General features: G+C 57.1%; 1 protein-coding gene across 2 annotated transcripts; it reads left to right on the top strand.

Annotated features, from left to right (window-relative positions):
• The first annotated feature begins 8 nt into the window (after positions 1–8).
• RNF166 (ring finger protein 166) lies at positions 9–10,746 on the top strand. Of its 2 annotated transcripts, XM_037040184.1 has the most exons (6): positions 9–243; positions 5,608–5,764; positions 7,573–7,685; positions 8,339–8,453; positions 8,572–8,679; positions 9,687–10,746. In XM_037040184.1, the coding sequence occupies exons 1-6, from the start codon at positions 89–91 to the stop codon at positions 9,750–9,752; spliced, it is 714 nt and encodes a 237-aa protein (XP_036896079.1). In that variant the 5' UTR covers positions 9–88; the 3' UTR covers positions 9,753–10,746. The 2 variants fall into 2 exon arrangements, with proteins under 2 accessions (XP_036896079.1, XP_036896080.1); XM_037040185.1 differs by lacking the exon at positions 5,608–5,764 and having other exon boundaries at positions 165–243.
• The last annotated feature ends 4,958 nt before the right edge of the window (positions 10,747–15,704 follow it).

A 15,704-nucleotide genomic window follows, 5' to 3' on the forward strand; every position in this document is an offset into this window, starting at 1 on the left:
AGCGCGGCGCCGTCGCGGCCCTGACGCGCGGGCCGGGCCGGCCCGGGCCTGCCGGGACAGCGGTGGCGGCGGCGGGCCTGGCCCGGGGATGGCGATGTTCCGCAGCCTGGTGGCCTCGGCTCAGCAGCGACAGCCGCCGAGTGGGCCCGCAGGCGGTGACAGCGGCCTGGAGGCGCAGTACAGCTGCCCTATCTGCCTAGAAGTCTACCACCGGCCCGTGGCCATCGGCAGCTGTGGCCACACGTGAGTGCTCCGGGCGACCGCGGGGCTGGCGCTCCGCCGCGGGGAGGGGTCTGCGCCTGGCCGAGAGGGGCCCGAGGCCCGAGGCCCGCGGCTGCCGGGCGCAGCCGGAGAGTCCCGTGCGCCGAGGACTCAGGGGCGGAGGCATGGGGCTCTCTACGCAGCGCCGGCCCTGCGCTGCCGGCTCGTGCATCTGCCTTAGCCCAGGCTCTTCCAGTCCCGGGCACTCGACCCCACCACCCCATAAGCACACAGAGGCGACCGAAACTTTGTCCGGTTCGGAGTCCCCGCGTCCTCGGGGCTGTTGACGGCCTCGGTGGGCCTCCCTAAGTACCCAGAGGGCAGCAGGAGCGACCTCTGCGCCAGTCGCCTTGGATTCGGTCCCGTGGAGACTGGAGTGGGCAGTTGTAAATAAATGCCTGTGACTTTTGCTGCCAACTCTTTATCGGACCTGTTGTCTGTTGTCTAGACTGCTGAGGAGAGGAGTTCCCTAAAGTTAGGGGAGGGGCTTGTTTGGAGTCTGATGCTGTTTTGTTTTGATGCAGAACTTGGGTCATATCGATTAGCGAGCAGCCAGGCAGGCTGGCCCTCGCGGGACCAGTCGCTAAGCACATTACTACGGTTTCCAGCTGCACCAGGGCACACAGCGGGCTTCTGCGGTCGGTTTCAGGAACAGAAACCTGAGGATGTGGCTTTCCTCCCAGGGGAGAGCTGCACTCAGGTCTGATCGGCAGCCTGTTTGGGAGGGAGCTGAGGTCAGAGTATGCACTGAAATCAGCAGCATGGGGAGAGGGGGCTAGAGGACTTGGCGGCCAGTGGAGCTGCTGAGCAGTTAGGGCTTTCACTCTAAGGGACTGAGCTGAGGTGCACCGAGGCTGATAGTAGGCCCTAGAACATTTTGCAAACAAGCTGTCCTGGGAGGAGGCTCTTGATACAAAGTGGTAGCTGGAACTGCTGGGTGGGCGTGTGACTGTTCCTCACTCCCACAAGTGGCAGAGATAGTGTCAGGTTCAGGGAAGTCTTCACTTCCTTTCCCACACCTCCAGGTCAGGCAGCGCAGGAGAGCCCTGCAGGCTTGTCTTGAAGAGCACCGCACCTCACTTTTTCATGCTTCTTGTGTCATTTTGACTGGGGCAGCCTCTGAACAGGACTTGTTTCTTGTAAGCACATACCAGTAGGTGTTTTAAGGTGTGTTCTCCATCCATCGTTGAGAGAGCTGTAAGGCTTCTAATTCTAGAAGGTCTTCCCTAGGCCTGGGGTGGTGTACCCTTGGCACCAATGCTCACCCAGTTCTGGGCCACAGTGTTTCCAGTCTCCTGGTGTGCACAAATTTGTATTTTTCAGGCATGTCTTTTCTTAAAATGTGGTTTCCAGAATACAGAACTACACAGAATTGTGAAACATCTTATAAACACCCCTCCCCCATCCTTCCTCCCCCCTCTCCATAATCTGACCCCTCTCCTATTTCTGAGGCTTGTCCTACAAGAGCCTTTTCTATAACTTCTGCCTTAAGAAAAGACTTACTCCCTGGCTCTCCCTGCTGGCTTGTTTTCCTGGCTGTTCTGTTTCTACTTCTTACTTCCTCTAAGTTTCTTCCCCAGTGTTGGGACTGCATGTGTGCAGATGAGCAAAGAAGATTTAAAGGCCCTGCCTTTGCTTTTGAAAACCTTGCTGGTGGTTTGGTTATTTCCCCCCATGGCTACCTGATTAAGCAACTTCCTTCCGCAGCATAAGTTTTCTAGTGGTGAGAGCAGCTCTTTATGGAACAGATAGTTAGCACCCAGGCAGAAGGAGGGTCTGCAGGGCTGTCGAGCAGGGTCCCCCTCAGTGGAGCTTGTGGAAGAGCTCCCAGGGACTTCGCAGGGGTCCCAGAGGAAGCCAGTTTTCTGTCACACTCAAGGGACATTCTGGGCACTGAGCCACATCCGGAAACAGAAACTGCTTGGCTGTTTCTAACTATCTCATAGACCCTCCCACCAGGGCCTGTGTGTGTTTGGGGCAGGGTTCAGCCCAGGCTGCCTCTGGCTTCTATGTCTCTTCTGTCATCACCTCTACTCAGTGCTGTCACATCTGTCCCTACATCTAAGTGTCCTCACATACAATTTGTTAATGAACAGAGATCATAGAACAGAGCTCATGTAAAAGGGGAACTGTAAGGAATGATAATAATAGATGTCTTCCAAGTATTCCCTGTATGCCACAGCCCTGTGAGGCAGGTACTGTCCTTATTCCTTAGTGCAAAGAGAGTGAGACAGAGAGGCTCAGTAAAGTTCCCAAAGTGTCACAGCAAAGCCAGGATCTGAGCTTGAGCAGCCAGGCCCGCCCTACCTCTTAGCCACTCTCCCCCCACCACCTTTAGCGGCCCCTCCTCCTGCAGTTTTGTAGCAGTGACTATAGACCTTGGGGACCAATGAGCCATTACAGCCCTCTGCCCCGCTGCACCCAAGTCCATGAGCTGGCTTCTCTGGGTGGGGTTCCAGAGGCCTCAGGAGCTTCTGTCACTCCCTGCTTAGCTGCCCAAGAGCACTGGCCTCAGACCCATGAAGGCCTGGGCCCACAGGTGGCTCGCCTGGATCTGTGTGTGGGTGAGCACAACCAGGTAGGTCAGGGCATGAGCCAAAGTATAACTGAGGAGAAAAGGCTTTGGAAGCCAGCCTCCTAGCTCAGGACAGCTCCAGGACCCTGGGGCCCAGCCTGCTTGCCTTCCTGCGTCTCTGAAACATTGGCCTGTGCTGGTGCACCTGAGTACTGCCTCTGTAGCCTGGAGTCCATGCAGTGGCCATCATGCTGTCACAGCTGTGCCTGCGGGCCTGAATGAGAGAGCAGACCCCTCAGCTGCCTCCATCAGCTGGGAAGCTGTCCAGCACCAGCCCCTTGGGCAGATGTGGGCAGGAACCATCTGTGGGAGAGGTGGGCACTCTTCATCTGCATGGCTCTCAACGCACCGTGGTGATGGTGTTGGAAGCTGGGCTGTGAGCTAAGCTACTATGTGGACACCTGGTTCTGCCTCTAGCTCTGTAGGGACTGGAGCATGGAGACAAGCAGTGCCGTGGGGCTGGCAGGTGAGTCCAGGGTCATGTGAGGAACTGCGTATGCCTTCTTGGTACAGGTCCCAAAGTTCCCCGGCTGGCTGCTGGAGGACAGTGGGGCGCCCTTCACCCCAGCCTTGTCCCTTGTCTCTTGTGTCTCTCGTCGGAGACCTTCTCCTCTGGGGGCCTGCACCGGGCCCTGCGTTCTCCTGATGGTGTGGTGACAGCTCATCCCCGTGTATGGGCCCGTGTCCTTTTGTTCTGCACATGTTTTTACAGCCTTATTGAAATACAGTTGCCTTATTTAAAGCATATAAGTCAGTGGGCTCACAGTATATCCACAGCACTGAGTAACATCACCGCAGTCAGTACGTTCTGATCATCCCCAAAAGAAACCTTGTCCCCATTGGCAGTCAGACTCTGTAGGCTTGACACTCCAACCCCACACCCATCAACCGGCTTTCTGTCTCTGTGGGTTTGCCTGTTCTGGACAGTTCACATAAATGGAATCATACTTTGTGGTCCTTTGCGATCAGCTTCTTTGATTGAGCGTGACTTTTCCAAGGTTCCCCACAGTCGCATCTGTCAGCCCCCACTCTCCCTTATGGCTAAGTTGTCCATCAGAGATAGACCAGGATCTGTGTGTCCAACACCTGTCGATGGACACAGGGTTGCTTCCGCCTGGCTGTTGTGACTGGTGCTGGGTGAGCACTCGTGTGGGCTTTTTTCGGCTTCCCCATTGTGACCATCTTGCCAGCACTTTCCTCCAGAGACTGGGCAAAGGAAGAGGCTTCTCCCCCAGCTGTTAAGCTAAGCATATGCTGAGACTGGCGAGAGGGGCAACCCTGGAATCCTTACTGGAGCACCCGGGTGGGTGCGTGGTGGCCCCTGTATATGCCTGCCGTGATGCCTGGTGAGCCCTTTCTGGGTGCAGGATGTGGCAGGTGGGCCCACCTCCTTACTCTGCAAGACAAAGCCTAGCTGGTCCTTCTCTCATGTGCAGACATTAACATGAGAGGTGACCAGCCAGGTGGTGACAGTACCAGGGGCCAGTGTGTAGGAGGAGAGCCTTGGGTTGGGCAGCATGTGGGACTCTAGATCCCCTTGCCCGGGTTTTTTTTGTTTGTTTGTTTGTTTTTTTGGGGGGGCGTTTGGAGAAGGAGGAGAAAATATGATGGCAAAAGGGACCCTGACCCCTTAGCTTAGCTGCATTTTCTGGACACTCAGGAACGTTCTCACGCCCCTGTGTCCTCTACAGCTCATGTCCCCACCATGGCCCAGCCTGCTTGACATACACGGGTGGGAGTAGAGGGGTGCGCGCCCTGCGGGTTTCCCACAGTCTGCAGGGCTGCCACCTTTCTCGAGCATCTGGGCCCAGCCCCTGGGATGGGACTGAGCACGTGCTTTTCTGGGGCTGTGGAGGTTCCAGGTACCTATCTCAGCTAAGTGGTCCCCACAGCACTTTCTAAAGCTTGACTGATGTGGTCCTGCAGTCAAGCGCCTTCTCCCTCTCACCCCCTCTGATCAGCTCTGCTTCCTAATGAGCAGCCTGCTCCTTTGCAGCGTGGAGGGTGGTTGTGAGTTCCAGCTGAGGGTGCATGGGCAGGAGGGCTCACTGCACTTGCAGCACACGCGGGATGGGACATCTCCAGGGACGGTGCTGAGAGCTCAGTGCCACAAGAAGCCTCACGTGCCCAAGTGCATGCCCAGGGCCAGGAGTATCCCCGCTGAACAGTCGGGGCCTGAGCACAGTCCCTCCTGTCACTGTCCTCCATTCGGGCCTGTCAGGAGCCCTTCCTGCCTGAGGGGGGGCACTGTTCCAAGGATGCTGATGCTTACCTGCCAGCTTTGGCCCTGCCCCGTCCAGTGAGTCCTGGGGCCCTGGGGCCCTGCAGTTTCCTCTCTCACCATTGTTAGTGATTTTACTCCCCAGAGCTTAGTGGGTGGAGGGTCTCCAGAGTCCTCTGCACTGTCCCTTATAGTCCTCTGAATCCCCTGAGGTGTAAGTACCACGTGGCGGTGAGACAGGCAGACCGAGCTGGCCTTCTATAGCCAGAGCTCTTGCTGGGAACAGGGCCATGGGGCCAGCACGGGTCCTAGAGAGCCGCAGCTGCAGCTCTGCCCAGTCCCAGGATGCAGCAGAGGGTCCCGAGAGCCCATGGCTAGGAGTGGACCTGGGCTCATTGTTTAGCAAGATGGTGCCCATCCAACCAGTGGGACTCAGGCTCAGGAGCGACTGTCTCCAGAAACTCCCAGTTGACAGCAGAGGTGAGTTGCCCTGTGTGGCCTGAGCAGGCTGGCCTGTGACCTCGGGCCCATGTCCCCTTCCCCACTGCAGGTTCTGCGGGGAGTGTCTCCAGCCATGCCTGCAGGTACCATCTCCCCTTTGTCCGCTGTGCCGCCTGCCCTTCGACCCCAAGAAGGTGGACAAGGCTGCCCAGGTGGAGAAGCAGCTCTCGTCCTATAAGGCACCCTGCCGGGGCTGCAACAAGAAGGTACCCCACCTCAAGGGGCTTCCTGGGTCCAGGAGATGGCTTTTTTTTTTTAAGATGTTATTTATTTTTAGAGAGCAGGGAAGGGTGCGAGAGAGATATGGAGAGAAACATTGATGTATGTGAGAGAAACACTGATTGGTTACCTCTCACACACCCCCCAACCAGGGACTGGGCCCTCAAATCTACACGTGCCCTGACCAGGAATCAAACCAGGGACCTTTCACTTTGCATGACAACACTTAGCCATCTGAGCCACACCAGTCATGGCCAGAAGAGGGTTTTGAGTGCTTGGGGCCCTGGTTCTGCCCTCCAGCCAGGGAGCTGGGCTCTTCCCTTTCTTGTTGAGGACGCTGCAGCTCTGCGCGGCCCCTCCCGCACAGCACGAGGCATTTCTAGATGGCCCCGCCTCGTCCCATGTTGCACCCCCACACCCCACTCCACTGCCTGATCTGGGCTCTGGGTTGCTTGTGTGCACTGTAGCTGATACAGGGACACAGGCTGAGCTGAAACCCACCCCAGACAGTCTTGATGCTCCAGGAATCCGCTGACCACTGCAGGCATTGACGTAGGGGAGAGGAGGGCCGCTGGGGCCACGGGCTGAATGGAGCAAATCACTCTGTGGCCTCTGTCGCCCACCCGGCCTGCCTCAGGCGTGCTGCCCCGGAGCCCACCCCACCCTGTCCTTGTACCCCACTGCTCCTCCAGGCCTGGGAGGCCCTCCCTTCTGGTGGGCAGAGCAGAAACTGAGTTTAAATTTACATTTTGAGACTTAGCCATCTCTCTGGTTAATAAGTTCTACTAATTTAGCACAATGGAAAACAGCCCTTGATTGCTGTGTCCTAAAGGTCAGAGGTCTGAACTTCCGGGACTGCCCTTTGGATCTCTGGTAGATTTCTGGGAGGGGCTACTGGGGCTTCCTTCAGGCTCACATAGTCCCTTCCCTGCTTCTCCCCTGGATCTTCCTGTAGTTTCACATGTGAAATGGCCCTGCCCATCACTCCATGCCCCCCCAGCCCTGGGCAGAGCTGGTATTGGAAGGCTGCTCTGTCATCCTAGACACTGGGTCAGGCCTCAGCCCTGGGGGACTGTGCCCTGCACTTATGGAGGTCGCTGTGCCCCTGGCTGCTTCCTCAGTTCTGTGAACTGCTTTCCTATTTGTGAAATGTTTACCTTCCAGCCTTGGCACAGGCAAAATGGCAGGAAGGTGGTGCCCACACCTCAGGGAGGGCTGAGCAGGGTCTTTGTCAACTCATACCTTACCCCCACTCTGGTCTGAACTGGGACTCCTCCTTCCAGCCCCACTGCCCCCAGAGTTTGTGACTCAGGCACTTGAGGAGAAGGTTGTGCTGTGTTTGGTTTGGTACCTTTTGGTAAGGAGTTTTGTCCGATGTTTGATGGTCTAAAAGAATTTGACTCGTTGGTTCCTATTACAAGGGAAAGGGACATTTTTCCTGAATGACCGTACCTTCCTGTTCCCCCAGGGACCGTCTCTGCCCTCAGTTCCCCAGAGGCCCCAGCTGGGGTGTTCTCCCATTCAGGAGCTGGTGGCTGACGCCAACCCCCTGCGCAGTCCCAGCTGAAGCTGGCAGCACCTGCTGCTGGGTCACAAGTCCATCTCCTTCCGTCAGCACCTTTCTCCAGCAGAGACGCTGCACCCCTGAGAGAAGCCCCAGAATCTGCTCACGGAGCCGCTGGGCTGTGAGCGGCAGGAGCAGGCCCTGCTTGCTGACCGTTCTCTGGTCCAACACAGCCTGAGGCTTTTCCTGCCCCTTACCCTCAATGACCTGACACCTGCCCTGCCTCCACAGGTGACACTGGCCAAGATGAGGGTGCACGTTTCCTCCTGCATGAAGGTCCAGGAGCAGATGGCCAACTGTCCCAAGTTTGTCCCTGTGGTGCCCACATCCCAGCCCATTCCCAGGTAGGCTCCCCTGCCAGGGGCCCTCAGAGTCCCTGTTTGTTGGAGCAGCGCCTGGTCTGCATCACTGTGTGGGGTCAGCACTGCTCCGCCCTGAGGAAGTGGGGGGGCTCTGGACTTCCTCTGGGGGAGCCTCACTACCCTGCAGGAAGGGGAACACCAGAGGCTCCATGCCAGGCTCATGCATCACCTCCCAGCAGGGGAGTGCTGACCCCAGAGAAGCTGGGTCTGAATAGATGCCACCTCTCAGGGCAGGCGGCCTGTCCTCACCCTGCTTTCCCAGCCACGTTTGCGGGGGAGAGGGACTGGGAGTGTATGAGGTGGCAAGCAGCTCCAGAGAAGTTGCAGTGGGGTGTGCAGGGCAGCAGGGCAGAGGGTCCCACGATGGCCAGGGAGGAACAGTGGGGTGTAAGGACAGTGATGGGGTGGTTTCCAAGGCAGGATGCCTAAGGCAGGCCGGGGTGGGTGACAGAGGCCAGAGAGCGGTGTGTTCCATTCAGCCCATAGTCCCCCTCTCCCCTCTGGCTGGGCTTCCTTCCTGCCCTCTGCCTGGGGGAGAACAGGGCACACCTGTGCTGGGGCAAGTGGGGCCAGGCTTCAAGAAGGTTGGCAGTGCCCAGGAAGGCCACCACTCACCCCTCTGTTTCCTGCCCCAGCGCCGTCCCCAACAGGTCCACCTTTACCTGCCCTTACTGCGGTGCCCGCAACCTGGACCAGCAGGAGCTGGTGAAGCACTGTGTGGACAACCACCGCAGCGACCCCAACCGCGTGGTGAGCACCCCCTGCCTGGGCGCCTGAGCCCCGCTGTCTACCCACAGTGCCTTCCTGGGATCCCAGGGTGGGGGCCTCTCCACTCTGGCTCAGCTTTACCTCAGCACCCCTCTTTTAGGTGTGTCCCATCTGCTCAGCGATGCCCTGGGGTGACCCCAGCTATAAGAGTGCCAACTTCTTGCAGCACCTGCTCCACCGGCACAAGTTCTCTTACGACACCTTCGTGGTACGTGTCTTGCCTCTCTCTCCCCGGCCCTTAACCAGCCTTGGGCCCACAATTCAAAGGGAGCTGAGCACACAGAGGCCCCCTGGGTTTCGGTGGGAGCCGCCGGCAGGCCTGGCGCTCGTGGCAGTCAAGCCCTGGGGCCTCAGGGGCCCCGGAGCTGCACAAGGCAGGTCAAGGGGGCCCCTTGGCTTTTCGAGGTCTCTCACCACAGTTCGCTTCACATTGGGGGAGTGGGGCAGCTTCTCTGGGATAGGCGGCCACAGGTATGGTGGCCATCACAGGGCTTCGTCTCCTCAGCCCTGCCAGCACAGAGAGCCCCATGGAGGCTGGCAGGCTGGCCTTGGGTGCTTGTCGGAGAGAAGCCAGAGGGAGTTGACCACCTGGAAAACCTCAGCTCGTTCTCCCTCTCCCCCTGCTTGGGCTGGAACCATGCAGGCTCTTCCTCCTGCTCAGCCCTGCCCCACCCAGCCCTGTCATCCTGTCCCTGCCACCCGCAGGTACCTGACCTGTGCGGGACAATTACCTGTGCTCTTAATTGCCTGTGGGCTCCCGATGGTTAGAGGCATGCAGCTCTCTGGCTTCTCTGCTCATCTCAGAACCCCAGTTTTCATATCCGAGGCAAAAAAACAGCTTTCTCCAAGTGTCTGCCCCTCCCACGGGTCCGCTGGGCAAGGTGTCCCCTGGGCAGCTGCAGGGACCCTGTATAGCCCTCGGGGTTGAGAACCTGGGAGAAGCCAGATACCAATCCCACACGTGGGCAGCACTTCAACCTCCAACAGAGTTTTCGCTGCATGACAGTGATGATCCCGTGACCCCATATGACTGCACTACGCAGGGCTTCATTCCTGTCCTGGGTCATACCGAAAGGAGGTGGGGAGACAGGAAGTGGTACTGCTGGTCACTTTGGGGTGACTGGACAGAGAAGTGGTTCTGAGAGGTCATTAGCACAGCCAGCCCTCTTGCCTGAGCCCATGAGCCCCACCCCATCTCCACTTCCTGTCTTCCAGGACTACAGCATCGACGAGGAAGCCGCTTTCCAGGCTGCCTTGGCCCTGTCTCTCTCCGAGAACTGAAGGCGCAGCCCAGCTGCCAGGACCCACCCCTCCAGCCTCAAGGGCCAGGGCTGTGCTTGCTCTCTGGCCCAGCATCTGCACTTGAATGCACCTTGTGGGCCAGGTGGGGCCTCCATCATCTCAGAAGGAGAGGTGGTCCTCAAGATTGCCAGGGCCCTGAAGAGACCACTGTCCCCTCGCCATCAGAGGATGGCCGCCTGTGCTCCTGGCCAAGCACGGCTGGTTTCTTCGGTGCTTCGGGCCAAGCAGGCGGCCCTCTCAGGGTCGGCCCTTCGGGACTGAGAGCAGTCAGCTGCCTGTCTCTCTCAAAGCCATGATGTCCTACCCGTGCGGAGGGGGAGCCCCAGCGACACCCGGCTGGCTGCCGGCGTCTGGCAACGCTTCCCCTGTGCACCCGGTACTGGCTTTGTGATACCTAGAAATTCCAGCATTTTTCTATATATTCCAGTGTGATAGCCTTTTCACATTTTATAGAGCAAAGACAAAGCAGTTACTCTTCATATTGCAATATCTGTGTTTGACTAGGAACAATAGTATTTTTATGGAACATTTACAAAATTATATTTTTAAAAAAAATTTGAAAACAGTTGAGGGATCAAGCTGGGGAGGGAAGGAAAGATGGGGCAGATGCTGGAGCCAGAATTAACCACGAGTTTCGCTTATGCGCACAGGATGGAGGGGGCCACGTCCCAGGTCATCTCCGTGTTTTCCAGGGTTCCTGTGGTTGGTTCATCATTTCCCTTTGATAACAACCTGGGAGAAACCCCAGCGCCTTGGCCACTTCTGTGGCTGCTGGGCTGTGTGGGCCTCCTGCCTGGGGTCTCAGCTTCAGCCAGCACCTTTCCGTAGCTGGCCACTCTGCCGCCCCCAGCGGTGGTAGACCTTGGCGCAGCCTGTGCAATAGTGGGCTGGACTGGAAAATGCTTGTCTTGTTTGGTTCATGGCATAATTATTGCTGTCTTTTTAAAAAATTTAAATAAAATGTTTCAAAGCATCTATAGCAGCCTGGTGGGTTTCATTCTGTGAATATAAAAAGCAGAGGACCAGCCCTGTGGTGCAGGTGGTTGGGTGTCATCCCATGAACCAAATGGTCACCAGTTTGATTCCCGGTCAGGGCACATGCCTGGGTTGTGGGTTCGCTCCCTGGTCAGGGTGCTTGTGAAAAGCAATGGATTGATTTCTCTGCCTCATCGATGCTTCTCTTCCTCTCTCCTTCCCTTCCCCTCTCTCTAAAACCAAGTAAAATCTTTTAAAAATCAGAGGGCTAGTGTAAAATCACCACAGCCTTCCTTTGCAAATGTGTTTCTGTCCCCAGACAGCTCCAGCTTAGAGTGAAGCTGGCTCCAGGGCCACCGTGAACAGCACGCAGGCCAGGAAAAGCACGGTGGGTCAGTGCCCTGCCCACCACTCCTAGGCCCTGTCAGCCTCGACCACTAGTGGTCACTGGAAAAACCAGGTCTTCCTGTGAGCACGATGCTTCCTTAGGGCACTGGGGGGTTCTCAGCCTGCGCCCTCATACCCTGGCCTGTTTTTACCTCTGTCAGAGCAAGTTTTTGAACTGCATCTGGTCCTTTGTGACAAACCCAGGCAAAGGTTTGCTGGGTATTGGTGGCTTTCACCTCCTTGGTCCTAGGATGGGATTCACTGAGGCCACCAGGCTGGCTGGGCAGGTGCCCAGGCTCCCTGGCCAACCCAGAGTAGGCCATGGTGGTCTTCAGGATGCCCTTGGGGTGAAGCCCCACAGTCCTCAGTCCCCTTCTGGCGGCTCCTCTCCTTACTGCTGGCTCTTGGCACTCTGTAGCCAACCCCATGGCCTGCCTGGTGCCCCCAAATGTGACCTTGGCCCCTGAGCCTCACTCAGTCACTAGAGGGTCATGAAGAGCCATTTAGACATTGTCACCCTGCCTTCCTCCGCAGCAACGCCCCCACCTAGGGACTGCACTCCAGGGTCACCATTGGTGCCACAGCCTCTGCGGTTCCCCAAGTCACCGTGGGCCTTTCAAAGCTGGCAGGAATCACCTGCCGGCCAGGATCCTGGCGGCTAGTCATCAGCGCTGAGCCCTGCACCTGCCTTGCTCTTGTCCATTTGTCACCAGGCTGTTTACCCAAGCAGGCCTGTGTTCTGGACCATTCCTCTGGAGGAGGTGGGTCTCCTAAGCTTAAAGCTGCAGCAGGGCAGGGCAAGAAGATTCCACAAGCTTGAGGGGAGTGTGAATTGGTCTGAAGTTACTCCCTTTAGAAGCAGCCGGCCTCAAACACCTTCGTTAGGAGCCACCCTCTCCTCTGACCAGTCTGACTGCCGGCTGAGGGTGCCAGGTTCCAGGGAGCAGCAGAGCCGCCTGCCAGACTGTCCTCTCCGTCGCCTTCCGAAGGTAGCCTGTGGTGCAGTGTGCCCCGGAGGAGCTCCCTGGGTGCAGCCTCAACCTCCCCCTGGGCTGACAGGAGAGGCAGGGAGGTGCAGCAGCTAGAGCCCCCCCAACAAGAGGCCAGAGGGCTGGAACCCCAGGACCTTGGTTACAATGAGGCCCTCTTACCCCACGCTGCCAACTGGCCACCAGGCTCTCAGACCCAAGGCCACCTTCCCCGGCCTCACTGAGGGGGAAGGGCCAGGGCCCATCAGCTCCTCAGGAGATGTGGAGCCAGCTGGGGCAGTGCTGACACTTCCCTCCCTCCTGTTGCCCCGTCTCTGCTCCGCCCTCTAACCCAGCACTGTCCTCCTCCCAGGAACCTCCCTGGTACCTGATGCTTTAAGTATTAGGTTGGCCAAAAAGTTTGTTTAATTTTTTCCATGCAGTGGGTCTAGCAGTGCTTCGTTGTCTTTAACCTCATTCAAAACAGTTTTGTTAGATTGTATTCTGACAACTGTTATATCAGTGTGCATTTAAAAATATTAAAATGGGTGAATTTTTGTGCAGCCATTTTAAAACTGAAGATGGAAGAAGATAGGCAATATTTTTGGTGTATTATGCTTCATTATTTTAAAAAAGGTAAGAATGCCACTGAAACAAAAAAAAATTTGTGCAGTGTATGGAGAAGGTGCTATCACTGATCAAACATGTCAAAAGTGGTTTGTGAAGTTTCTTGGTCCTTTGACACTTTGGCCAAATAATTATTTGCTGTGGGGCTGTCTGATGCACTGGAAGGTGTTTAGAAGCACCCCTGGCCTCTGCCCACTAGAAGCCAATAGTGGGAGATACCGACATACTCAGAATATCCAAGTAAATAAAGTTATTGGTGAAAATGAAAAATGTGTCTTTTATTTTACAGAAAAGACGTAACAGACTTTTTGGCCAACCCAATACTCACCTCCTCCAGAGCCAACCAAGCCTTCCTTGAGTCAGGACCCTTGTCCCTTCTCCTCCCAGAGCTGCCTGGACACAGTCTGTGGTTCTGGGCCATCCAAGGGGGCACGTGTTCTGCCTCCAGGCCTTAAGCCTTCCCGCAGGGCTGGTGCCAGCATGCGTGTTCACCACTTGGCCGCTGGCCAGGCCTGTCCACACCTGGTCAGCCCACTACCCACTGCCTCCTGGGGGAGAGGACGGTGCTGCTCTCACAGGCCCAGGCCACTTAGTCATCATGGCCCTCAGTACCCAGGAGCCTTGGAGGTGATGATAGAGCATCTCAGCAGGTCACGACCTCACCAAGCCCTTGCTCGCCGTCTGCCCATCAGGAAGATGGCTGGGTGATGGGGCCAGATGGGACCAGACCACCACACAGAGCACACAGTACACACAGGGCACATGAGACATATGGGTGGGCCACACTAGCCACACCTTTGCTCCAAACCAATATCCAAGACAGTCTTCCCAGGGGTGAGCGTCTGTGTGAACCCCGTGTGGGGAGTGCGTGTGAGACCCGGACCAGCAGCTTTGCATGCAGTGAGGCTTCGGGGACACCTCAGGGTGAAGCTGCCACACCAGCAGCCTCCTCTTACTTTGAATAAAATCTGAAGTGGAGCCAAATGTCTGAAATCCATGCGGTGGGGCTTCCCAATGAGGACGGGGGCCTAGACTGCAGCTGGGGTAGGAGCCACACATCCAGGCCAGCCTCTGGTGTCCTTCCCCAGGTCCCACCATAAAGCCGCAGGACAGCCAGAGCCAGCTCTGCATCCCAGGTTTCCCGTTGCCTAGCATGTGGGCTCAGACACAGGGATCCCCTGCTTTGGGGTGGGAGTTCCTGAAGCCAGGGTCACCCCATATGACAAATGCAGGGACTGACAGTCCCTGGAAGCTTGTCTCCTCTGCACAAAGCCAAGCAGTCCTTATGTTCAGGGTCTCCGTATGCCTACGCCCTGAAGTGTCCCCAGCTAGAGGTGTCATGCCCTTTCTTTCATGTTAGGTGCTCCTAGAAAGTGCTTCTTGGTTCCCTGGTATCTGTGACTTTCCTTGCTAGGAACGGAACAAGCAACCAGGCCACTTAAAGGAAGGACACTCACAGCACAGGGCCCCCCGGCCCAGGCTGGGTTCCCTTCAGTAGCTCAGGGCTCCCGAGAACTGGCCACCAGCTCTGGGCATAGCGGGCACTTACAGGGCAGACTGGGCACAGGCATGCTGGCCCACTGCAGAGCAGCCTCCTGGTGGGCTTGGCTCAGCCTGGGTTTGTGGGACTCTAGGCTGGTCCTTTCGGGAAATACAAATGTGTCCAGGGACCTGGCACCAGAAAATAAACGCTTCATCTCATCATCAGGGGCCCAGCACACCTGCCGCACAGGGCTGTGCCCTCCCCAACCCCCTTGCACGGCGCGTAGTGTCCAGGGGAGACAGGGCGAAATCAATGCCTCATTTCCTGAATGAAGAAAGGAATTCCGGGAACTTGTCACAACAGATGAAAAGCCTGACATGCCACAGCCGTGGACTCCTCGTACTGGGGTACCTTGACAAGTCCCGAGGCATCTGTGGGGAACAGGATGCCTCTGCCCCCAGGGTCTGGTGTGAGGGGGGATACTTCCTCATGACACAGTTGCAGTGACCTGCTCACGGGGGAAGGGCCTTACACTCACTCTCGACAAGACATCCTGGCAGATGGGGTCCGAGGCATTCTCCCATAACCAGCTTTGGGAACACAGCTCTAACCGCTCACTCTCAGTTAGTTAGAAGCAACTAGGGGAGGCTGGCCTCTGGGCCACAGCCTGGGCTTCAGCCAAGGAAAAGGACGGAGGAGCCAGTGGGAACAAGGTGGGCGGGAACAAGTCGGTTTCCTCTGGGGGCAGCCTTCACAGCCGCGGGTCTGGCCAGCGGCTGGGCTCCTGGTGCGGGCTCCTCCGAGCGACAAGCAGGAGAGGCAGGCGCCAGCAGGCTGTTTGGGGGGCCTGCGCCTCCCCACGAGTCTATGCTATCAAACTTCTGGAAACACTAGAGAGGAAGGGGCAGGCACAAGAAGAACAGGCCACTAGGAAGTGCAAACAGCACCGCTGTAGGGTTTTTCTAGACCCTCTGCGCACATTTGGTGTGTGGGTTTGAGGTGCTATGCTTAGTTAGTTCTTGTTGATCAGCTGGGCCCTCACAGCAAACAGGGAGAGCAAGCACTGCTGTCAGGGTGGGTGTCCTGGGTGGCTGTAAAAAACCCCACAGCTACGTGGCTTCTATAGCGCAATGGATTCTCCCGTAGCTCAGGAGGCCAGAGGTGGGGGGGTTCACGTATCGGCAGGGCTGGTTTCTTCTGAGCACTGCAAGGGAGCGCCCATTCTGCTCCTGCTCTCCGGCTCTGCCAGGCTCCGGCAGCCGCCAGCATCCTTGGCTCATAGATGCGTCACTGACTCATTGGCCTCCGGTGGCATTCTCCCTGTGCCTTCACCCCATATGCTGTCTGTGTGTCTGCGTCCAAATTTCCCCTTTTATCAGAACACAAGTCATCAGACGGGGCCACCCTAGTGACCTCCCTTTGACCTACAAAGACCCTATATCCAAGTAAGACCATAAGCACAGGTGCTGGGGTTGGGACCGCAACATTCAA

Source organism: Sturnira hondurensis, unplaced genomic scaffold, assembly GCF_014824575.4.
Source record: "Sturnira hondurensis isolate 20B ecotype Veracruz unplaced genomic scaffold, ASM1482457v3 Scaffold0002597, whole genome shotgun sequence".
NCBI lineage: Eukaryota > Metazoa > Chordata > Mammalia > Chiroptera > Phyllostomidae > Sturnira > Sturnira hondurensis.

Coding starts and splice junctions, on each gene's coding strand:
- RNF166 (XM_037040184.1), top strand. CDS start 89: ATGGCGATGTTCCGCAGCCTGGTGGCCTCGGCTCAGCAGCGACAGCCG. Junction 5,765..7,572: donor GCCGGGGCTGCAACAAGAAG/GTACCCCACCTC, acceptor CTGCCTCCACAG/GTGACACTGGCCAAGATGAG. Junction 7,686..8,338: donor ACATCCCAGCCCATTCCCAG/GTAGGCTCCCCT, acceptor TTCCTGCCCCAG/CGCCGTCCCCAACAGGTCCA.